General features: G+C 46.9%; 1 protein-coding gene across 4 annotated transcripts in view; it reads right to left on the reverse strand.

The window, feature by feature from the left end:
• The window catches only part of THAP7 (THAP domain containing 7), a 162,742-nt gene that overhangs the window by 47,687 nt on the left and 88,918 nt on the right, over positions 1-26,137 (reverse strand). For all 4 annotated transcript variants that reach the window (XM_063943328.1, XM_063943330.1, XM_063943329.1 and 1 more), the window contains exons 2-5: positions 24,613-24,719; positions 14,515-14,722; positions 13,841-13,920; positions 4,548-4,703 (exon numbers count right to left, since the gene is read on the reverse strand). In XM_063943328.1, coding sequence (XP_063799398.1) covers positions 4,548-4,703; positions 13,841-13,920; positions 14,515-14,722; positions 24,613-24,719 — 551 coding nt within the window. The remainder of the gene's footprint in view (positions 1-4,547; positions 4,704-13,840; positions 13,921-14,514; positions 14,723-24,612; positions 24,720-26,137) is intronic.

Genomic DNA, 26,137 nt, shown 5'->3' on the forward strand with positions numbered 1-26,137 from the left:
GTGGCAGCAGCAGCAATACAAAAATTGTTTAAGGGTCAAGTTTTTTGTCCTGGTTCCCTTGTTACAACAAGGAGAAGGGTTTTATTGCAACCCTATTCGTGGTTCCGAAGCCGGACGGCTCGGTCATACCGATTCTAAACCTGTATACTCTGAATCTCTACCTGCAAAGGTTCTAGTTCAAGATGGAATCTCTGAGGGCATTGGTTTCCAGTCTGGAGGAGGGGGACTTCATGGTGTCAGTAGACATAAAAGATGCCTACTTACACGTTCCCATTTATCCTCCACATCAAGCTTATCTGAGATTCGCAATACAGAATTGTCATTACCAATTTCAGGCGTTGCCATTCGGACCTTCCACGGCACCAAGGGTTTTCACCAAGGTGATGGCAGGAGATGATGGTCCTCCTTCAACAGCAAGGAGTCAATATAATTCCTGACCTGGAAGATCTCCTGATAAAAGCGAGATCCAGGGAAAAGTTGGTGCAGAACATGGCACTCTCCCTGACAGTACTTCAACATCACAGTTGGATCATAAGTTTTCCAAAGTTACAATTGGAACCGACGACAAGATTGTCCTTTCTGGGGATGATACTGGACACAGAAGTACAGAGGGTATTTCTTCCAGTAGAAAAGGCTCTGGAAATCCAGAGAATGGTCAAACAAATTCTGAAACCAACAAGAGTGTCAATTCATCAATGCATTCGGGTGTTGGGGAAGATGGCAGCGGCCTACGAGGCCATACAGTTTGGTCGATTCCATGCCAAGTGTTCCAGTGGGACCTATTGAACAAGAGGTCCGGATCCCATCTACACATGCATCAGAGGGTAATCCTGTCATCCAAAGCCAGAATCTCGCTCCGGTGGTGACTACACAGTTCTCACCTCCTAGAGGGACGCAGGTTCGGGAGTCAAGACTGGATCCTGGTGAACACGGATGCAAGACTCCAAGGCTGGGGAGCAGTCACACAGGGGGAATGCTTCCAAGGAAGATGGTCAAGTCAAGAAACTTGTCTTCACATAAACGTTCTGGAGTGGAAAGCCACTTACAATGGCCTTCTACAAGCGGGGCATATTCTTCAAGATCACCCCGTACAGATAGATTCGGACAATGTAACAGCAGTCGCATACATAACTCGTCAGGGCGCAACGAAAAACAGAGCGGCTATGCCAGAGGTGACAAAGATTCTCCTCTGGACAGAAAGACATTAAGAATGCCAAATTGATTTCTCACAAATATTTAAAATGCCCGCTCTAATATATATTGTAAATGCCTGCACCTCTTATTGCCATATCCCATGAATGTGCACTATATATCGCAAAACACTGCATCCCATAAGAGAAAAACAATACACCCACACGTTATCTGAGTTCCAAAGCTCATTGATGTATATATTTGTTATTAAAAGGATATGGATTCAATATATTACAGTGTACCTACAGTTACATGGTTACACTCACACAGTAAGCAGTTAAAACATACAATTACATACAGTTACATATAGTTACAGTTACATGCCAGCGATACACCACCATTCCCTTTATCATATAAATTTGTCCCTCCATATGACTCTCTCTCTCTGTAAAATCATGCAAGAACTCCATCATCGTCTGGGACCGATCAGCAACTCTGAAACCAAAACAGGAACTGAACTGGCAGCAAGTCCATCATCCTCTGAGACCAAAAAGCCACTCTGAGACCAAAACAGGGACTACCTTCCTGTGTGATCAGCAAAATGTGTTAACTAGTTTCTGGGGGAGGGGACTCTCTCTCATTCATGATTGAGTCACTAGTTTCTCTGTATATGCCGAACAGGTTCAGCCTTGGGGATGTCCAAAGGGGCTGGCCTGAGTTTCCTGTTCATTACCTGTTTGGAATTTCTATTGTTCTAATAAAAGTGATTTTAGCTTTTATACATGTAATCATAATTCCGTGTTGCAATGTCCTACAACTTAATAACAAGTATCAAATTAATCTACACATTAAGCTGGTTGTTTTAATAGTAAATATGACAGGTCTATCTTGCTTCGTTCAAATAATACACATTCATGAGATTAATTCATTAGATATAATTTTAAATCATCATGATGTCTGGCGCTTGATATTATTAGAATTATGTACTGTATGAAATAAGTGTCGAATCCATCTCTGTGGCATGTCCGTGTAAATGCGTGCGTTACCATAAATGGCTGTGCTCGCTGCGCGTATTTGCAAGTATAGCGACTCATAATGTGTGTAGTTTGTATGTTCTCTTTATGTAATATGTTTTTGGGACTTCGACAACATGCAAGAGCTCTGTCGGCAATTTTCATTCCGGGAGTGGATAACTGGGAAGCAGACACGATCTCCATCCAGGAGAATGGGGCCTCCGCCAAGAAGTCTTCGCGGAGGTAACAGGTCTTTGGGGAGTTCCTCAAGTAGACATGATGGCACCTCGTCTCAACAAGAAGCTTCAGTGATATTGTTCCAGATTGAGAGACCCTCAAACAATAGCAGTGGACGCACTGGTGACCCAGTGGGTGTTTCGGTCGGTGTATGTCTTCCCTCCACTTCCACTGATACCAAAAGTTCTCAAAATCATAAGAAGAACAGGAGTTCAAGCGATCCTCATTGCCCCAGACTGGCCAAGGAGGGCTTGGTATCCAGATCTTCAGGAGTTGCTCATAGAAGATCCTCGGCCTCTTCCTCTTCGCGAGGACCAGCTGCAGCAGGGGCCGTTCATGTATCAAGACTTACTGCGGCTACGTTTGACGGCATGGCTGTTGAGCACCGAATCCTAGCCAAAAGGGTATTCCCAAAGAAGTCATTCCCACTCTTATTCAGGCCTGGAAAGGAGTAACGTCTAAACATTACACCGTATGTGGAGAAAATATGTATCTTGGTGTGAATCCAAGAAGGCTCCAACGGAACAGTTTCAGTTAGGATGTTTTCTCCATTTTCTCCAGGCAGGTGTGGATGTGGGCCTACAGTTGAGTTCAATCAAGGTCCAGATTTCGACCTTGTCCGTTTTCTTTCAGGAAAAATTGTCTCCCTTCCAGAAGTTCAGACATTCGTGAAAGGGGTTCTGCACATCCAACCTCCTTTTGTGCCTCCTGTGGCACCATGGGATCTTGACGTGGTGTTGCAGTTCCTTCAATCGGATTGGTTTGAACCTCTCCAGGAGATAGAGTTGAAGTTTCTCACTTGAAAAGTGGTCATTCTGTTGGCCTTGGCATCCGCAAGGAGGGTGTCTGAGTTAGGGGCCTTGTCTCACAAGAACCCTTACTTTATTTTCCATGAAGATAGGGCGAAGTTAAGAACTCATCAGAAATTTCTTCCAAGGGTGGTTCCTTCTTTCCATATAAACCAACCTATTGTGAAGCAGCGAAAGTGCCAGTGGCTACTGGCACTTTCGCTGCTTCAAAGTCTCTGAATGTGGTCAGGGCTTTGAGAATTTATGTCGCGAGAACAGCTCGGATACAGAAAACAGAGGCTCTGTTTGTCCGCTATGCTTCCAACAAGATTGGGTGTCCTGCTTCTAAGCAGACTAGTGCGCGCTGGATCAGTGGTTCGATTCAGCACGTTAATTCCACTGCAGGATTGCCGGTACCGAATTCGGTGAATGCCCATTCTACTAGAAAGGTGGGCTCATCCTGGGCGGCTGCCCGGGGGGGTCTCGGCATTGCAACTTTGCCGAGCAGTACTTGGTCAGGGGCAAACACGTTTGCTAAGTTTTACAAGTTTGACACCTTGGCCGATGAGGACCTACAGTTTGGTCAATTGGTGCTGCAGGGTCATCCGCACTCTCCCGCCCGTCCTGGAGCTTTGGTATAACCCAATGGTACTGAAGTGGACCCCAGCATCCTCTAGGACGTATGAGAAAACAGGATTTTAATACCTACCGGTAAATCCTTTTCTCCTAGTCCGTAGAGGATGCTGGGCACCCAACCCAGTGCGTACTTAACCTGCAGTTGTTATTTTGTTGAAAATGTTTTCAACACGTTTGCTGTAATGTTCATGCTGTTGGCATGTGTTTTGTTGAATACCATGTTGTGTGGCATGGTTGAAGTGTGAGCTGGTGTAAATCTCACCATTAACTTTAAAGTAAATCCTTTCCTCGAAATGTCCGTCTCCCTGGGCACAGTTCCTATACTGAGGTCTGGAGGAGGGGCATAGAGGGAGGAGCCAGTTCACACTCTAGAAAAGTCTTAAAAGTGCCCATGGCTCCTGCGAAACCATCTATACCCCATGGTACTGAAGTGGACCCCAGAATCCTCTACGGACTAGGAGAAAAGGATTTACCGGTAGGTATTAAAATCCTGTTTATTCCCATTCTAACTCCATTCTTAGTTTAATAATAAAAACCAGTGGTTTTTGACTATCACTCACTACACCTGCCCTTTGTACTGCTCCTGTATAAGGTGATAAAGTGTAAGATTTAAATGATATTTATCATCATTTTAAAGCTACTGTTCAAGATGATTAGGGACCAATGTGAACCACCCATCTAAGAATGTAATAACAGACTGTAAAAGAAACACAAAACAGTTCCCAGCAGCCGTGACACCTACCTAGTTCCAACCACTTCAAAACAGCTCTTCTCAAAGTGCTTGGAGCAGAAATACACGTAGTCGGATGAAGGGTCCCAAAGCCCATTACCACTGGGGTCTGTTCTTTTGCAGTTTGCAATCCAGAGGCTTCTACGAGGGTCGTCTTTTCTTGGGAGCCTAAAAACAAACACGTCACCTACTGAACGAGCAGTGATGCAGATTCGATAAACAGTCATACTTCAAGAACTTCATCTCCCCCAGTCTTCCAACCCCCGGCGCCTCTTTGCCACTCTCAACTCACTCCTCTGCCCACCTCCACCTCGTCTCCCTTCCTCACTCTCTGCTCTAGACTTTGCCACTTACTTCACATCCAAAATTGACTCCATACGTAAGGATATCACATCACACCAGACCATCAGTAACCAGCTTTCTCCCATCCCTTACCACCCCTCCCACCAACTCTGACATCTTTCTCCCATGCATCTGGAGAGGAAGTCATGCCCCTCATTCGTTCCTGTCCTCTCACCACCTCACCACTTGACCCTATCCCTTCCCGCCTCCTCCGCTACCTCTCTCCTTCTGCTTGTTCCCATCTTTCCCACCTTCTCAATCTCTCCCTCTCATCAGGCACTGTCCCCTCTTCCTTCAAGCATGCACTCATCTCTCCCATTCTTAAAAAAACCTACCCTTGATCCAAACACTCTATCCAACTACCGACCCATCTCTCTCCTCCCTCTTGCCTCCAAACTCCTTGAGCGTATTGTCTACAACCCCCTTACTTCCTTTCTTTCCTCACACTCACTACATGACCCATTCCAGTCTGGCTTCCGTCCTCTCCACTCCACTGAAACTGCCCTTACAAAAGTATGCAATGACCTCCATGCTGCTAAATCTAAGGGACACAACTCTCTACTTATTCTACTTGATCTCTCTGCTGCTTTTGACACTGTGGACCATCCTCTCCTACTGCAAATCCTTCACTCCATTGGTCTGCGTGACACTGCCATCTCTTGGCTGTCTTCCTACCTCTCTGACCGTTCATTCTCTGTCTCCTCTCATGACTCCACCTCCCTCACTTCCACTAACTGTAGGTGTACCCCAAGGTTCTGTCCTTGGTCCTCTTCACTTCTCTCTCTATAGATCCTCACTAGGTAAGCTCATTAGTTCTTTTGGTTTCCAATATCATCTCTATGCTGATGACACCCAAATCTATCTTTCCTCTCCAGACCTCTCCCCTGCTCTCCTAACTCGTATCTCCAACTGTCTCTCTGCTACCTCTTCCTGGATGTCTCAGCGCTTTCTTAAACTTAACATGTCTAAGACCGAGCTTAACATCTTCCCTCCCTCCTGCATAACCTCACCTCCTACAATCTCATTATCTATTGATGGCACTACTATATCCTCTAGCCCCCAAGTGCGCTGGAGTAATCCTTGACTCCTCCCTCTCCTTCAAACCACACATTCAGCACCTCTCACAAACCTGCCATTTTCATCTAAAAAATATTTCCAGGATCAGACCCTTTCTGACCAAGGATGCTTCTAAGACTCTTATCCACTCACTGGTCATCTCCAGACTGGACTACTGTAATCTCCTCCTGACTGGCATTCCTGACAAACACCTCTCTCCACTCCAATCTATCCTCAATGCTGCTGCCCGGCTCATTTTCCTCACCAAACGCACAACGTCTACCTCTCCTCTCTTACTAAACCTTCACTGGCTAAACCTTCCCTTTCAGAATCCATTTCAAGCTTCTCACACTCGCTTACAAAGCCCTCACCCACTCCTCTCCCATCTACATCTCTGATCTTATCTCCCTTTACACTCCCACCCGTCCTCTTCGCTCTGCTAATGCACGACGACTTTCCTGCCTACGGATTACTTCCTCCCACTCCTACCTCCAAGATTTTTCACGTGCTGCACCACTTCTCTGGAATTCCCTACCTCTCCCCCTCAGACTCTCCGCCTCTCTACAAAACTTCAAACGGGCTTTCAAGACCCACTTCTTCACCAAACCCAGCTAAATCTCATCCTAACCCTCTGTTCCACGTTCTCTATGTACCCCATCTGTGTCACCCTTGTCTGTCTACCCCTCCCCTTTAGATTGTAAGCTCTCACGAGCAGGGCCCTCTTCCCTCATGTGCTTATCCTTTGTATTACTTTAATTATCTTCAACTGTACCACATCCAGCAGTCTTCTGCCACCTGATACTTATTCCAGTGTCACCTGCTGATGTAACTATGTTTATTTACCCTGTACTTGTCCTATACTGTCATCAACTGTAAGTTGCTGTTTTCCTGTTTGATTATTTATGTACTCTGTAATTGGGCGCTGCAGAACCCTTGTGGCGCCATATAAATAAAGGATGATAATAATAATAATAATAATAATAATAATACAGCCTTGAACAATACTAAAGTAGAATGACCATATTATCCCTTTTACCTGGGACGCTCATGGATTATACAGGTTCTGTGGCTGATTACAACCAGCTGAAATGTAGGCTTGAAGTCAGCCAGCCACAGAACCTGTGCAATCCATGAGCGTCCCAGGTAAAATGGATAATATGGTCACTCTAACTAAAAGTATCAATACTGAATTGCTTATATACAGGCACCCAATTTAAGGACTGACAGCAGCAGTATAAAATATTTTACAAGTATATTCGCTGCCTTCAACACAGATTGTAAGGGTGAACGTCTGCTTAGGGACAGGCATAAGGAGAGAACTGCAATAGTCAATGTCGGAGAATAAAGTTGAATTAAAGTCTTTTTTATGTGATACCATTTAGATACAGACTGAATGTAACAAAGGACGGTTCTGATCCAATGATAACACTTATGCAGTGATTACCAGAGTTATGAAGCACAAATCTCCCAGCAATAGGATCTGTGCAATTTGTCCAGGTGTCATTATGCTAACGAGTCTTTTGGAGAGGATTTCATTATTTGACATAAAATAAGAATTTACTTACCGATAATTCTATTTCTCGGAGTCCGTAGTGGATGCTGGGGTTCCTGAAAGGACCATGGGGAATAGCGGCTCCGCAGGAGACAGGGCACAAAAAGTAAAGCTTTAGGATCAGGTGGTGTGCACTGGCTCCTCCCCCTATGACCCTCCTCCAAGCCTCAGTTAGGATACTGTGCCCGGACGAGCGTACACAATAAGGAAGGATTTATGAATCCCGGGTAAGACTCATACCAGCCACACCAATCACACTGTACAACCTGTGATCTGAACCCAGTTAACAGTATGATAACAGCGGAGCCTCTGAAAGATGGCTCACAACAATAATAACCCGATTTTTGTAACTATGTACAAGTATTGCAGATAATCCGCACTTGGGATGGGCGCCCAGCATCCACTACGGACTCCGAGAAATAGAATTATCGGTAAGTAAATTCTTATTTTCTCTATCGTCCTAGTGGATGCTGGGGTTCCTGAAAGGACCATGGGGATTATACCAAAGCTCCCAAACGGGCGGGAGAGTGCGGATGACTCTGCAGCACCGAATGAGAGAACTCCAGGTCCTCCTTAGCCAGGTTATCAAATTTGTAGGATTTTACAAACGTGTTTGCCCCTGACTAAATAGCCGCTCGGCAAAGTTGTAAAGCCGAGACCCCTCGGGCAGCCGCCCAAGATGAGCCCACCTTCCTTGTGGAATGGGCATTTACATATTTTGGCTGTGGCAGGCCTGCCACAGAATGTGCAAGCTGAATTGTATTACACATCCAACTAGCAAAAGTCTGCTTAGAAGCAAGAGCACCCAGTTTGTTGGGTGCATACAGGATAACAGCAAGTCAGTTTTCCTGACTCCAGCCGTCCTGGAACCTATATTTTCAGGGCCCTGACCACATCTAGCAACTTGGAGTCCTCCAAGTCCCTAGTAGGCGCAAGACACCACAATAAGCTGGTTCAGGTGAAACACTGACACCACCTTAGGGAGAGAACTGGGGACGAGTCCGCAGCTCTGCCCTATCCTAATGGACAAACAGATATGGGCTTTTTTGAGAAAAAAAACACCAATTTGACACTCGCCTGGTCCAGGCCAGGTCCAAGAGCATGTTCACTTTTCATGTGAGATGCTTCAAATCCACAGATTTGACTGGTTTTAAACCAATGTGTTTTGAGGAATCCCAGAACTACGTTGAGATCCCACAGTGCCACTGGAGGCACAAAAGGGGGTTGTATATGCAATACTCCCTTGACAAACTTCTGGACTTCAGGAACTGAAGCCAATTCTTTCTGGAAGAAAAATCGACAGGGCCGAAATTTGAACCTTAATGGACCCCAATTTGAGGCCCATAGACACTCCTGTTTGCAGGAAATGCAGGAATCGACCGAGTTGAAATTTCTTCGTGGGGCCTTCCTGGCCTCACACCACGCAACATATTTTCGCCACATGTGGTGATAATGTTGTGCGGTCACCTCCTTTCTGGCTTTGACCAGGGTAGGAATGACCTCTTCCTGAATGCCTTTTCCCTTAGGATCCGGCGTTCCACCGCCATGCCGTCAAACGCAGCTGCGGTAAGTCTTGGAACAGACATGGTACTTGCTGAAACAAGTCCCTTCTTAGCGGCAGAGGCCATAAGTCCTCTGTGAGCATCTCTTGAAGTTCCGGGTACCAAGTCCTTCTTGGCCAATCCGGAGCCATGAGTATAGTTCTTACTCCTCTACGTCTTATAATTCTCAGTACCTTAGGTATGAAAAGCAGAGGATGGAACACATACACCGACTGGTACACCCACGGTGTTACCAGAACGTCCACAGCTATTGCCTGAGGGTCTCTTAACCTGGCGCAATACCTGTCCCGTTTTTTGTTCAGACGGGACGCCATCATGTCCACCTTTGGTAATTCCCAACGGTTTACAATCATGTGGAAAACTTCCCCATGAAGTTCCCACTCTGCCGGGTGGAGGTCGTGCCTACTGAGGAAGTCTGCTTCCCAGTTTCCATTCCCGGAATGAAACACTGCTGACAGTGCTATCACATGATTTTCCGCCCAGCGAAAAGTCCTTGCAGTTTTTGCCACTGCCCTCCTGCTTCTTGTGCCGCCCTGTCTATTTACGTGGGCGACTGCCGTGATGTTTTATCCCACTGGATCAATACCGGCTGACCTTGAAGCAGAGGTCTTGCTAAGCTTAGAGCATTATAAATTTACCCTTAGCTATATTTATGTGGAGAAAAGTCTCCAGACTTGATCACACTCCCTGGAAATTTTTTCCTTGTGTGACTGCTCCCCAGCCTCTCGGGCTGGCCTCCGTGGTCACCAACATCCAAAACTGAATGCCGAATCTGCGGCCCTCTAGAAGATGAGCACTCTGTAACCACCACAGGAGAGACACCCTTGTCCTTGGATATAGGGTTATCCGCCGATGCATCTGAAGATGCGATCCGGACCATTTGTCCAGCAGATCCCACTGAAAAGTTCTTGCATGAAATCTGCCGACTGGAATTGCTTCGAAGGAAGTCACCATTTTTTTTTTTTTTACCATGGCCCTTGTGCAATGATGCACTGATTTTAGGAGGTTCCTGACTAGCTCGGATAACTCCCTGGCTTTCTCTTCCGGGAGAAACACCTTTTTCTGGACTGTGTCCAGAATCATCCCTAAGCACAGGAGACTTGTTGTCGGGATCAGCTGCGATTTTGGAATATTTAGAATCCACCCCTGCTGTTGTAACAGTATCCGAGATAGTGCTACTCCGACCTACAACTGTTCCCTGGACTTTGCCCTTATCAAGAGATCGTCCAAGTAAGGGATAATTAAGACGCCTTTTCTTCGAAGAAGAACCATCATTTCGGCCATTACCTTGGTAAAGACCCGGGGTGCCGTGGACAATCCAAACGGCAGCGTCTGAAACTGATAGTGACAGTTCTGTACCACGAACCTGAGGTACCCTTAGTGATAAGGGCAAATTTGGGACATGGAGGTAAGCATCCCTGATGTCTCGGGACACCATATAGTCCCCTTCTTCCCGGTTCGTTATCACTGCTCTGAGTGACTCCATCTTGATTTGAACCTTTGTAAGTGTTCAAATTTTTTTAGATTTAGAATAGGTCTCACCTAGCCTTCTGGCTTCAGTACCACAATATAGTGTGGAATAATACCCCTTTTCTTGTTGTAGGAGGGGTAATTTAATTATCACCTGCTGGGAATACAGCTCGTGAATTGTTTCCCATACTGCCTCCTTGTCGGAGGGAGACCTTGGTAAAGCAGACTTCAGGAGCCTGCGCAGGGGAAACGTCTCGACATTCCAATCTGTACCCCTGGGATACTACTTGTAGGATCCAGGGGTCCTGTACGGTCTCAGCGTCATGCTGAGAGCTTGTCAGAAGCGGTGGAACGCTTCTGTTCCTGGGAATGGGCTGCCTGCTGCAGTCTTCTTCCCTTTCCTCTATCCCTGGGCAGATATGACTCTTATAGGGACGAAAGGACTGAGGCTGAAAAGACGGTGTCTTTTTCTGCAGAGATGTGACTTAGGGTAAAAAACGGTGGATTTTCCAGCAGTTGCCGTGGCCACCAGGTCCGATGGACCGACCCCAAATAACTCCTCTTCCTTTATACGGCAATACACCTTTGTGCCGTTTGGAATCTGCATCACCTGACCACTGTCGTGTCCATAAACATCTTCTGGCAGATATGGACATCGCACTTACTCTTGATGCCAGAGTGCAAATATCCCTCTGTGCATCTCGCATATATAGAAATGCATCCTTTAAATGCTCTATAGTCAATAAAATACTGTCCCTGTCAAGGGTATCAATATTTTTAGTCAGGGAATCCGACCAAGCCACCCCAGCTCTCCAGGCTGAGGCGATCGCTGGTCGCAGTATAACACCAGTATGTGTGTATATACTTTTTATGATATTTTCCAGCCTCCTGTCAGCTGGCTCCTTGAGGACGGCCCTATCTATAGACGGTACCGCCACTTGTTCTGATAAGCGTGTGAGCGCCTTATCCACCCTAAGGGGTGTTTCCCAACGCGCCCTAACTTCTGGCGGGAAAGGGTATACCGCCCATATTTTCTATCGGGGGGAACCCACGCATCATCACACACTTCATTTAATTTATCTGATTCAGGAAAAACTACGGTAGTTTTTTCACATCCCACATAATACCCTCTTTTGTGGTACTTGTAGTATCAGAAATATGTAACACCTCCTTCATTGCCCTTAACGTGTGGCCCTAATAAGGAATACGTTTGTTTATTCACCGTCGACACTGGATTCAGTGTCCCTGTCTGTGTCGACCGACTAAAGTAAACGGGCGTTTTAAAACCCCTGACGGTGTTTTTGAGACGTCTGGACCGGTACTAATTGTTTGTCGGCCGTCTCATGTCGTCAACCGACCTTGCCGCGTGTTGACATTATCACGTAATTCCCTAAATAAGCCATCCATTCCGGTGTCGACTCCCTAGAGAGTGACATCACCATTACAGGCAATTGCTCCGCCTCCTCACCAACATCGTCCTCATACATGTCGACACACACGTACCGACACACAGCACACACACAGGGAATGCTCTGATAGAGGACAGGACCTACTAGCCCTTTGGAGAGACAGAGGGAGAGTTTGCCAGCACACACCAAAAACGCTATAATTATATAGGGACAACCTTATATAAGTGTTTTCCCTTATAGCATCTTTTTTATATATTTCTAACGCCAAATTAGTGCCCCCCCTCTCTGTTTTAACCCTGTTTCTGTAGTGCAGTGCAGGGGAGAGCCTGGGAGCCTTCCCTCCAGCCTTTCTGTGAGGGAAAATGGCGCTGTGTGCTGAGGAGATAGGCCCCGCCCCTTTTTCGGCGGCCTCGTCTCCCGCTCTTAACGGATTCTGGCAGGGGTTAAATATCTCCATATAGCCCCCGGAGGCTATATGTGAGGTATTTTTAGCCAAAAATAGGTTTTCATTGCCTCCCAGGGCGCCCCCCTTCCAGCGCCCTGCACCCTCAGTGACTGCCGTGTGAAGTGTGCTGAGAGGAAATGGCGCACAGCTGCAGTGCTGTGCGCTACCTTAAGAAGACTGAGGAGTCTTCATGCCGCCGATTCTGGACCTTCTTCTTGTTTCAGCATCTGCAAGGGGGCCGGCGGCGAGGCTCCGGTGACCATCCAGGCTGTACCTGTGATCGTCCCTCTGGAGCTAATGTCCAGTAGCCAAAGAAGCCAATCCATCCTGCACGCAGGTGAGTTCACTTCTTCTCCCCTAAGTCCCTCGTTGCAGTGATCCTGTTGCCAGCAGGACTCACTGTAAAATAAAAAACCTAAGCTAAACTTTTCTAAGCAGCTCTTTAGGAGAGCCACCTAGATTGCACCCTTCTCGGCCGGGCACAAAAATCTAACTGAGGCTTGGAGGAGGGTCATAGGGGGAGGAGCCAGTGCACACCACCTGATCCTAAAGCTTTACTTTTTGTGCCCTGTCTCCTGCGGAGCCGCTATTCCCCATGGTCCTTTCAGGAACCCCAGCATCCACTAGGACGATAGAGAAAAAAGGATGTATTCCGTGACAATGTGGCAGGTGATTACAGCATTTCTATAAATATAATGTACAAATGACTAACATTTATAACTCATTCATAGAATATCAAGAACAGGATCATAGAATAAATGGCACTACAGCCATATCTACAGATCTGATATTAGCTGTACACAATCTAGAATAAAACAGCTTTTATTAGAACAACTGGCGGCAGCCTGATGAAAGATACTATTTTATTGGTTACCAAATTGTACTATTTAATAGAGGAGATCACCCATGTGGACTACAAATATAAACCCTATGGCATTCTACCCATTGTTCACAGTCCGCTCTCACCATCACATCACAAACCTAACACCATAGGGTACAAATGGAGATCCACCAACAGCTTTTCCCACTAAGGGGGAGATGTATCAAGCCAAGATGAGAGATAGAATGGAGAGAGATAAAACCAATCAGCTCCTATCTGCCATGTTACAGGCTGTGCTTGCAAAATGACAGTTAGGAGCTGACTGGTTGGTAGTTTCTCTCTCTCCACTTGATCTCTCTACGAGCTTTGATAAATCTCCCCTTACTTATTTTACTCCACAGACATCAGCAGGATGATATGCCCATGTGGGCTGGTTATCGAGGGAGGACTGCATATGCCCAGCCCGTGAATATCACAAATCTTTATTATGTGATGTACTAGCCAGTGTATCTATCCAAAGGTAAGTTATAAGGTAGGGGTTATATTTGGTTATTTAACAGCAAACTTTAAGAAGTCCCCAAAGGTGATCTTAATGTTTAATTATCTCTAATGTTCCTCACATGACTGAGAATAAGGACTCGGTGCTGACCTGTGGAAGGAGATGTTGTTGTCTCTGGTCAGTCGGGAGTCGCGAGTGGTGCAGCCGAGGGCAGAGCAGTGACGAGGCATCTAGACCAAGCATAGTATATCCATAAATAACATCAGAAGCATTGACTATATAAAAACCCCAACCAAACCAATGATAAGCCCATATATTCCCTCACAAGAGCAAACAAGACACCTAGACCTACATCTCTCCTTATGGCTGGGGCTCGCACAGTATGTACTGTTTCTCCTCATGCTGTACACAGCTTTAATGATATAGCTGAATGCATGAATTTAGAACATTAACAACACTGTATTTTAATGTAAGCAAGTATTTCACATCAAGTGGCTCCTTTCACATTCTCAATTAAGGTAGGAAGCCATTTTATTGAATAATCCAATATGTAGCCAGTGAATTCAGGGACATCACTGAAGTACAATGGAGGCAACCATTTTGAGGGCCCCTAGTGTTCCTGACAACCCAGCCCTAATAGTCATTAGGAACTACAGACACAACGTTACGTCTCAGTCACAGGTTCGTGATGAATTGATAAGTTGCATTCTCGTGAATATTGGCTCTAGACACAAAATGGCTGCTTTTACTATGTGTAGGTGAAAGGAACATTTTAATGTGTCTGGCGCTGTTGAGGGGAGACAGTGAGAGCTCTAGGATGTTACCTTTTGGCAACTGAATGTACTGAAAACGACAGGGACAGCAGAGTCCCTCAGCCGCACCGTCTGTCCAGTTCGGTCAAACTGTTTGTCGTGGAAGTGCTGTGAGCAGAGAGAGCTGTGGATGGAAGGGGTCCAGTCGCTGCCGACAGTCTCATGAGAATGAGCCACAGCATTCACCCACAGCGTTCTCCGAGACTCTTCTTTTGGAAATCTAGGCAAAGAAAACCAGGAAATGGTCTCAAAATATACATATAAGTATAACACAATGAACTGGAGACAACAAAACTAAAATAAGAATTTACTTACCGATAATTCTATTTCTCGGAGTCCGTAGTGGATGCTGGGGTTCCTGAAAGGACCATGGGGAATAGCGGCTCCGCAGGAGACAGGGCACAAAAAGTAAAGCTTTTACAGGTCAGGTGGTGTGCACTGGCTCCTCCCCCTATGACCCTCCTCCAGACTCCAGTTAGGTACTGTGCCCGGACGAGCGTACACAATAAGGGAGGATTTTGAATCCCGGGTAAGACTCATACCAGCCACACCAATCACACCGTACAACTTGTGATCTAAACCCAGTTAACAGTATGATAACAGAGGAGCCTCTGAAAGATGGCTCCCTAAACAAAATAACCCGAAATAGTTAACAATAACTATGTACAAGTCTTGCAGATAATCCGCACTTGGGATGGGCGCCCAGCATCCACTACGGACTCCGAGAAATAGAATTATCGGTAAGTAAATTCTTATTTTCTCTATCGTCCTAAGTGGATGCTGGGGTTCCTGAAAGGACCATGGGGATTATACCAAAGCTCCCAAACGGGCGGGAGAGTGCGGATGACTCTGCAGCACCGAATGAGAGAACTCCAGGTCCTCTTTTGCCAGGGTATCAAATTTGTAAAATTTTACAAACGTGTTCTCCCCTGACCACGTAGCTGCTCGGCAGAGTTGTAATGCCGAGACCCCTCGGGCAGCCGCCCAGGATGAGCCCACCTTCCTTGTGGAATGGGCCTTAACAGAATTAGGCTGTGGTAGGCCTGCCACAGAATGTGCAAGTTGAATCGTGTTACAAATCCAACGAGCAATCGACTGCTTAGAAGCAGGTGCACCCAACTTGTTGGGTGCATACAGTATAAACAGCGAGTCAGATTTTCTGACTCCAGCCGTCCTTGAAATGTATATCTTTAAAGCTCTGACAACGTCCAACAACTTGGAGTCTTCCAAGTCGTTTGTAGCCGCAGGCACTACAATAGGCTGGTTCAGGTGAAACGCTGACACCACCTTCGGGAGAAAATGCGGACGCGTCCGCAGCTCTGCCCTATCTGAATGGAAACTTAAATAAGGACTTTTATAAGATAAAGCCGCCAGTTCTGATACTCTCCTGGCCGAAGCCAGGGCCAGTAACATAGTCACTTTCCATGTGAGATATTTCAAATCCACCTTCTTAAGTGGTTCAAACCAATGGGATTTGAGGAAATCTAAAACTACATTTAGATCCCACGGTGCCACCGGAGGCACCACAGGAGGCTGTATATGCAGTACTCCTTTGACAAAAGTCTGGACCTCAGGAACTGAGGCCAATTCTTTTTGGAAGAATATAGACAGGGCCGAAATTTGAACCTTAATAGATCCCAATTTGAGACCCATAGACAATCCTGATTGCAGGAAATGTAGGAAACGACCCAGTTGAAATTCCTTCGTCGGAGCATTCCGACCCTCGCACCATGCCACATATTTCCGCCAAATGCGGTGATAATGCTTTGCGGTGACTTCTTTCCTTGCCTCAATCAAGGTAGGAATGACTTCTTCAGGAATGCCTTTTTCTTTTAGAATCTGGCGTTCAACCGCCATGCCGTCAAACGCAGCCACGGTAAGTCTTGAAAAAGACAAGGACCCTGCTGAGGCAGGTCCCTTCTCAGAGGTAGAGGCCACGGATCGTCCGTGACCATCTCTTGAAGTTCCGGGTACCAAGTCCTTCTTGGCCAATCCGGAGCCACTAGTATCGTTCTTACTCCTCTTTTGCCGTATAATCCTCAATACCTTTGGTATGAGAGGCAGAGGAGGAAACACATATACCGACTGGTACACCCAAGGTGTTACCAGCGCATCCACAGCTATTGCCTGCGGATCTCTTGACCTGGCGCAATACCTGTCCAGTTTTTTGTTGAGGCGAGACGCCATCATGTCCACCATTGGTTTTTCCCAACGGTTTATTATCATGAGGAAAACTTCTGAATGAAGTCCCCACTCTCCCGGGTGAAGATCGTGTCTGCTGAGGAAGTCTGCTTCCCAGTTGTCCACGTCCGGGATGAATACTGCTGACAATGCTATCACGTGATTCTCCGCCCAGCGAAGGATCCTGGCAGCTTCTGCCATTGCACTCCTGCTTCTTGTGCCGCCCTGTCTGTTTACATGGGCGACTGCCGTGATGTTGTCCGACTGGATCAACACCGGTCTTCCTTGAAGCAGAGGTTCCGCCTGGTTTAGAGCATTGTAGATTGCTCTTAGTTCCAGAATGTTTATGTGAAGAGACTTTTCCAGGCTCGTCCACACTCCCTGGAAGTTTCTTCCCTGTGTGACTGCTCCCCAGCCTCTCAGGCTGGCGTCCGTGGTCACCAGGATCCAATCCTGTATGCCGAATCTGCGGCCCTCCAGTAGATGAGCCTCCTGCAACCACCACAGAAGAGATACCCTTGTCCTTGGAGACAGGGTTATCCGCTGATGCATCTGAAGATGCGATCCGGACCATTCGTCCAGCAAATCTCCCTGAAAATGTTTTGCGTGAGATCTGCCGAATGGAATCGCTTCGTAAGAAGCCACCATTTTTCCCAGGCCTCCTGTGCATTAATGCACTGATACTTGGCCTGGTTTTAGGAGGTTTCTGACTAGGTCGGATAACTCCCTGGCTTTCCCCTCCAGGAGAAATACCTTTTTCTGGACTATGCCCAGAATCATTCCTGGGAACAGCAGACGTATCATCGGAAAACACAGCTGCGATTTTTGGAATATTTAGAATCCACTCGTGCCATCGTAGAACTACTTTAGATAGTTCTTTTCCGACCTCCAACTGTTCTCTGGAACTTGCCCCTTTCAGGATATCGTCCAAGTAAGGGATAATTAAGATGCCCTTTTCTTTGAAGAGAGTCATCTTTTCGGCCATTACCTTGGTAAAGGCCCGGGGTGCCGTGGATAATTCAACGGCAACTTTTGAAACTGATATTGACAGTTCTGTATCACGAACCCGATGTACCCTTGTTGAGAAGGGCAAATTTGGACATGGAGGTAATCCTTGATGTCCAGGGACACCATAGAGTCCCCTTCTTTCCGGTTCGCTATCACTGCTCTGAGTGACTCCATCTTGATTTGAACCTTTATGTAAGTGTTCAAAGATTTCAGATTTAGACTATGTCTCACCAAGCCGTCTGGCTTCAGTACCACCATATAGTGTGGAAGACTAATACCCTTTTCCTTGTTGTAGGAGGGGTACTTTGATTATCACCTGCTGGAAATACAGCTTGTGAATTTTTCCCAATACTGCCTCCCTGTTGGAGGGAGCCGTTGGTAACGCAGACTTCAGGAACCTGCGAGGAAAAGATGTCTCGACTCTCCAATCTGTACCCCTGGGATAATACTAGTACGATCCAGGGGTCAACTTGCGAGTGATCCCACTGCGCGTTGAGACTCTTGAGACTACACCCCCACCTAACCTGAGTCCGCTTACACGGCCCCAGCGTCATGCTGGGGACTTGGCAGACGCGGTGGAAGGCTTCCTTTCCTGGGAAGGAGCTGTCTGCTGCAGTCTACTTCCCTTTCCTCTATGTCTGGGCAGATATGACTGGCCTTTTGCCCGCTTGCCCTCATGGGAACGGAAGGATTGAGGCTGAAAAGACGGTGTCTGTTTCTGCTGAGATGTAACTTGGGGTAAAAAGGTTGGATTTCCAGCTGTTGCCGAGACCCCCAGGTCCGTTGGACCGACCCCAAATAACTCTTTCCCTTTATACGGCCATACTTCCATGTGTCGTATGGGATATGTATCACCTGACCACTGTCGTGTCCATGACATCTTCTGGGAGATATGGATCACGCACTTATTTTGATGCCAGAGTGCACATATCCCTCTGTGCATCTCGCATACATAAATATATAATGCATCCTATTAAATGCTCTATATCAATCAAATATTTTCAGTCAGGGAACCCGACCAAGCCAACCCAGCACTGCATCTCCAGGCTGATGGCGATCGCTGGTCGCAGTATAACCACCTTATGTGTGTATATACTTTTTAGGATATTTTTCCAGCTGCCTATCAGCTGGCTCCTTGAGGGCGGCCGTATCTGGCGACGGTAACGCCACTTGATAAGCGTGTGAGCGCCTTATTCATTCCCAACGCGCCCTAACTTCTGGCGGGAAAGGGTATAACGCCAATATTTGCTATCGGGGTAAACCCACGCATCATCACACACTTTATTTTATTTTATCTGATTCAGGAAAAACTACAGGTAGTTTTTTCACTCCCACATAATACCCTTTTTTGTGGTACTTGTAGTATCAGAAATATGTAACACCTCCTTCATTGCCCTTAACGTGTGGCCCTAATAAGGAATACGTTTGTTTATTCACCGTCGACACTGGATTCAGTGTCGGTGTCTGTGTCGACCGACTGAGGTAAATGGGCGTTATTAAAAACCCCTGACGGTGTTTCTGAGACGCCTGGACCGGTACTAATTGTTTGTCGGCCGTCTCATGTCGTCAACCGACCTTGCAGCGTGTTGACATTCTCACGTAATTCCCTAAATAAGCCATCCATACCGGTGTCGACTCCCTAGAGAGTGACATCACCATCATAGGCAATTGCTCCGCCTCCTCCAACATCGTCCTCATACATGTCGACACACACGTACCGACACACAGCACACACACCGGGAATGCTCTGACAGAGGACAGGACCCCACTAGCCCTTTGGAGAGACAGAGGGAGAGTTTGCCAGCACACACCAAAAAAACGCTATAATTACATAGGGACAACCTTATATAAGTGTTTCTCCCTTATAGCATCTTTAATATATTTATGTCGCCAATTTAGTGCCCCCCCTCTCTGTTTAAACCCTGTTTCTGTAGTGCAGTGCAGGGGAGAGCCTGGGAGCCTTCTCTCCAGCCTTTCTGTGAGAGAAAATGGCGCTGTGTGCTGAGGAGATAGGCCCCGCCCCTTTTTCGGCGGGCTCGTCTCCCGCTATTTATTGTATTTAGGCAGGGGTTAAATATCTCCATATAGCCTCTGGGGGCTATATGTGAGGTATTTTTAGCCTTATATAGGTTTACATTTGCCTCCCAGGGCGCCCCCCCCCAGCGCCCTGCACCCTCAGTGACTGCCGTGTGAAGTGTGCTGAGAGGAAAATGGCGCACAGCTGCAGTGCTGTGCGCTACCTTTAGAAGACTGAGGAGTCTTCTGCCGCCGATTCTGGACCTCTTCTTGCTTCAGCATCTGCGAGGGGGCCGGCGGCGAGGCTCCGGTGACCATCCAGGCTGTACCTGTGATCGTCCCTCTGGAGCTTCATGTCCAGTAGCCAAGAAGCCAATCCATCCTGCACGCAGGTGAGTTCACTTCTTCTCCCCTCTGTCCCTCGTTGCAGTGATCCTGTTGCCAGCAGGAATCACTGTAAAATAAAAAACCTAAGCTAAACTTCTCTAAGCAGCTCTTTATGAGAGCCACCTAGAATTGCACCCTTCTCGGCCGGGCACAAAAATCTAACTGGAGTCTGGAGGAGGGTCATAGGGGGAGGAGCCAGTGCACACCACCTGACCTGTAAAAGCTTTACTTTTTGTGCCCTGTCTCCTGCGGAGCCGCTATTCCCCATGGTCCTTTCAGGAACCCCAGCATCCACTTAGGACGATAGAGAAATAAAAGATACTGACTGTAAATAAATAAATTCTAGTTTAACAAAAGTGCAGTGAGGATAGTGATATTACAGATTACTAATCAGAAAGAAAGACCATCACATGAATAGAAGCCAACTGGAACGATAATAATGTTACGTGCTGAAGAAGGGGCAGATTAAATAAAACGTCAGCGCCACACATAAGAGTTATACCCCTTTCAGACTTACAGAGCCGGGTCGCACGGGTGCTTCACAAGTGCGACCCGGCTTGAGACCCCTTTCAGACTTGCGGCCCGACCCGGCGTACTGCCGAGTTGGTGACACCATCGCCGAAGCTGCAGGAGGCAGCGCTTACAGATGATCATCTCCAAGCTCCGCCTCCTCCTATGCTGAGAATGGGTGCTGGGTCGCCATTCACACTGCACGCACCCTGGGTCGATTCCAGGGTCAACCCAAGTCTGGAACCTGGGATGAAATGGTGGGACGCTCGACCCAAGATACTGCTTTAGGACCCTTTCAGAGTAAGCAAAATTCCAGGTTGATGCGTGTTCATGTGCAATAACCCGGGAAATTTTTAGTAGTCTGAAAGGGGTATAACTGTGGTAGGCTGATTTCTGCCATCCTGTCTGCAGCTCACACATAAGAGTAACTGTGGTAGGCTGATTTCTGCCATCCTGTCTGCAGCTCACACATAAGAGTAACTGTGGTAGGCTGATTTCTGCCATCCTGTCTGCAGCTCACACATAAGAGTAACTGTGGTAGGCTGATTTCTGCCATCCTGTCTGCAGATCACGCATAAGAGTAACTGTGGTAGGCTGATTTCTGCCATCCTGTCTGCAGCTCACACATAAGAGTAACTGTGGTAGGCTGATTTCTGCCATCCTGTCTGCAGCTCACACATAAGAGTAACTGTGGTAGGCTGATTTCTGCCATCCTGTCTGCAGCTCACACATAAGAGTAACTGTGGTAGGCTGATTTCTAACATCCTGTCTGCAGCTCACACATAAGAGTAACTGTGGTAGGCTGATTTCTGACATTCTGTCTGCAGCTCACACATAAGAGTAACTGTGGTAGGCTGATTTCTGCCATCCTGTCTGCAGCTCACACATAAGAGTAACTGTGGTAGGCTGATTTCTGCCATCCTGTCTGCAGCTCACACATAAGAGTAACTGTGGTAGGCTGATTTCTGCCATCCTGTCTGCAGCTCACACATAAGAGTAACTGTGGTAGGCTGATTTCTGCCATCCTGTCTGCAGCTCACACATAAGAGTAACTGTGGTAGGCTGATTTCTGCCATCCTGTCTGCAGCTCACACATAAGAGTAACTGTGGTAGGCCGATTTCTGCCATCCTGTCTGCAGATCACACATAAGAGTAACTGTGGTAGGCTGATTTCTGCCATCCTGTCTGCAGCTCACACATAAGAGTAACTGTGGTAGGCTGATTTCTGACATCCTGTCTGCAGCTCACACATAAGAGTAACTGTGGTAGGCTGATTTCTGACATCCTGTCTGCAGCTCACACATAAGAGTAACTGTGGTAGACTGATTTCTGACATCATGTCTTACAGAATTAACTAAAGAGAAGGGTTTCATATTTTATCCATAAGACCATAACATTATAATATGGGGAAGGATAGAGAGGGATGTCTGACCAGTGATCGGAAAAATATTTTACACCGAAACAGCTACCTAGGACGCACTTTTAGAAGATGAGCGAGTCCCACAGGACGCGCTCATCTAGATCTGTGTGTCAGTGCCCTAGCCAATCAGCGGCACACAGGAGGTGACTGGCTGCTTCCCTAGCCAGTCACCTCCTGCAGTCTCCAGCCAATCACAGGCTGCAATGCCTCCCTCTCACTGCCCACCAGTCAGGCAAGCTTTGAATCCTCCTCAGCTCAGCACGCTGACCCTAGGCTCTCCTGCCAGCACCACGTATCTGTGCCGCAGCACTGGCAGAGACTGGCCCCGCTCACCCAGCACAGTGTCACCAGCACCCTCCTCCTATGCAACGGTGAGTGCCGCTCGAGTCTGTCACTGCTCCACGCTGTGCTCTGTGTCCAGGCTGAGAGAGTGTGATACCCCATGCCCTTGCACTGTCCTGGCCAGCATGTCTGACCTTTAGACTGTGCCCCTGCGTGGTAAGTAGGCACAGCAGCAGTGTGGTGCTGAGGCGCCCCGAGGTCCAGGGGAATATAAAGGGGGCTGTGGTGACTAATAATAAAGTTTACAATTATCGCTCTTGCCACCCACAACTTAACTGGCAGGGAGGGAGGGAGCCCGGAGGTTGAGGTGAAGCCAGAGAGGGTGCCCGGATCTACCTGCAGAACATCATTATAGGTGGCTGTTTCCGCAGTATAATGCATGCATGGGGCAGCTGATCCAGGTGACATACAGAGGCTGGTTGGGCAGGGAGAGCTTTCACCATTGACCAATCAGCACGGAGTAGGGGAGGAGTCTAGGGAGTATCTCAGAAGCAGGCAGCCGTTCAGTGTTGAGATGAACAGAGAAAGTCAATATGCATAGAGGTCTGTATAATAACGGTCACTACTTCAACATCTATATTAATATAGCTTACCCATCACACTAGAGAATACAGATAGGATAGCTAATCTGCACTAACCTCCATCAGCTGCAATTACTGCAAGCGCCCTGTTAACATATATGTATTTATTTTTTGCTGAAATTTGTTTATGCTAAATAGCTATGTAACACAGTGCAGTAGCAGTGTTATGTCCTTTTGGTCATTGCCTAAATGTTCAAGTTAGATTTTAGTTGTAAACTAAAAAAGCAGAATAGTTAAATACCAACTAAATGCTTTTGGCCTAATGCTTTGTTTTCCTCTATGTATGGGTTAAGTATGGGATCCCAGTGGTCAGAATACCCTACTACAGGTCTGCTGTTAGGGCATGATAAAACTGTGGCAGAGCATGCCGGGATGTGTAGTTCCACATCAGGTTGCCTAGCCTTGCACTAGGAGATCCAAATTAACTGTATCCCTCAGGTCTATGAAGACCTCCTGGCATCGCCTTATCTAGGTTTAAACCAGGTGATGCTACAATTTAGACTTACAGCCAGGGCCATCTTAACGTATAGACACGCTGGGCAGCTGCCCAGGGCTCCATGACTCTAGGGGCCTCCGAGCATTGCCGGGCTGAGCCAAAGGGCATCTGTCGCACCGGGGTGGTGCCTCTGGAACTTCTTGGGAGGTAAGCAGAGAATGTTGTCCAGCCACTCTGATTTTGTGTAATTCACATTCTCTACCTGCCCCCAAGTCCACAGCCAGACGGTGAATGGATGCTTACTGGTGGATAGCTGAAGCTCTCCACCAAGCAGAGTGCAGCATTCTCTACCTGCCTTCCAACCTGCAGCCAGAGAGTGATTGACTGCCAGCATGCAGATTGGTGGATGGCTAGAGCTATCCACCAATCACAGTGCCAATAGCATAGTACTGTATGGAAGCAGGTGGAGAGATAGCGTGGAACCGAAGGAGGGGTAAGTTATGATTTATTTATTTTTATTTATTCCCGTGAATGTGTGGTTAGTGACCCCAGTGCATTGCTTTGTCCATGGCCTACAGCTCTGTTAATACGGCCTTGCTTACAGCTATAATCTACAAATGCCACTGCCTCAGTAATATCAACGAAGATATGAAAGAAAGAAGCTATGATAGGGAATAGCATAGAGCAGATTTTCAGTTTAATAACCTACTGAGGAATACACCACGGAGGCACACGGAGAAGAAAATGTCCATAAGAATGACAAAAACTTGTCTTGGTAATTACAAATAATTAATATCTTCTATGGTACCCACCCAAAGGAAATATGCTTGGGACTTCAGCCTCCAAGTGGAACATCTTGGTGTGGTGATGTAAGTTGCGCCATTGTGCCCCTCTCTACCCACTGCACAATGGCGCAATTTGTGCATTACCCAGCGACAATTTAGTAGTCTGTTCAACTCTTATGGAAAACTCAACTGGAATTTGGGAGTCTTCCGCACATCACAGGTTAATCCCCATGCCTCAAACTAGCATAATGGCACACATCTGTCAAGGACCCCCTTGCCATTCAAGAGGTATACACCAAAGGAGATCCTGTGGCAGGTCATTTACATTCCATCTCCCTCTTTACAATGTACTTTTTCCATTTTGGTTTTAGTATCCCTCTGTGCCAGTCTGCACAGTACATACTACTGATTTCACTATAAACATGAACATATCATCTCACATACCGGTGGAACGTTATTCCCTTGCGTTTGGTCAGCACTGTCTGGCGGTTAACACAGTTAGCAGCAGAGCATGATCGCACCATTTCGTTCTTCGCAAGCGTGGATCTTGCCTGGTAAAACAGATGTAAAATACAGCAACTATTAATTTACTACGTTGATGACTTACAGGAATGATAGGCCCTAGCTATAACACTTCTGAAGAGCAGAGTCTTGGGTTACTCTAAGCTTCTGCAAACATTTTACCTTGCAAAAGGACTATAATCTTCAGTATAATACGTGACTTGTGGCAGTGTGGTTTAACTACAGCTGGTATTACAGAGCCTGTAACCCACCCATCAGATCAGCAAGACCAATAGTACATTTTCAGGTCAGATGTCCCATTTGTTGAGGTTTTCTTCATGACTAATATTCAATACATCCCGTGAGTATGTCACCCACTGCAAGAACTTCTATTTCCATTGCCAAGTGCATTGACAGTAGATAAACATTTCTAAATCATGGTATTTTACACTTTCATTTGTAAAAGAATGAGCAAATACTGTATGCAGGAATTATTTCAGGTACTGTGATTACTCACTCACATGCCACTATCCTGCTCCCAGGGTCTGACGGTGTATGGCCACATGATATCTGGGCTCCTTCCCTGGGGAGGAGACATTAACCCGTTCCTCCCCAGGAACCTGGGAAATATCTGCCGGTTGGCTACGGAAGTGCATACACTGCCTGATGCAGGCGATGTGCAACTTAAAAAATATTAGCGTACAGATGGTATCCGGTCAGCATACCGGCAGTTGGGATGCCAGCAGTTGGAATACCAACGCCGTAATCCTGGCACTGGTCAGAAGAATAACGGCGAGATCCGACATGGATCACAATGCTAGCGGTGGGGTAGGGTGGGTGGGGGGTTAGTTGGTGTAGGGTCATGTTAGGTAGGTTTAAGGGAAGTTTTAGGGTTCGGCTATGGGGTTAGGCTGTAGGGAGGGAGGGTTATGTTTAGGCACTGAGAACGTGGGGTACGGGTAAGGATCTAAGATGGGAGGGTTAGGCCTAGGCTGCAAGGAGGGACGGTTAGGCTGCAGGGAGTGTCTGGTTAGGGTCATACTGCGGGAAGAGAGTGTTAGGGGGTTAGGGTTAGAACACTTACCTAACAGGTGTCAGGATCCTGCTGTCGGTATTCCAACTGCTGGCATCCCGATGCCACCCTGTACAGACATGCTGGATGATCCGGCACATCCAACCTATCAGTATCGATCCCGCACATACACAGTACAGTTATCTGGGCAATCCGCAGATATTTGTATAGTGTATGTCCAGCATTACTGTAGCAGGGAATAATGTAGATTTTTTTTTTATTAATAATAAAATCATAATTTACACAAAAGATCCTCATGGGAAATGTCTTATTAGAACGAGTATTAAGGTTATGACACTAGGCAAAAGTATATCAATCAGCATAGTAATAAACATTCTGCTTTTGGCCCTAAGGGGGTTATGCGATACGTTCTGAGATTCCGCAACTAACGTGATT

Source organism: Pseudophryne corroboree, chromosome 10 (assembly GCF_028390025.1).
Source record: "Pseudophryne corroboree isolate aPseCor3 chromosome 10, aPseCor3.hap2, whole genome shotgun sequence".
NCBI lineage: Eukaryota > Metazoa > Chordata > Amphibia > Anura > Myobatrachidae > Pseudophryne > Pseudophryne corroboree.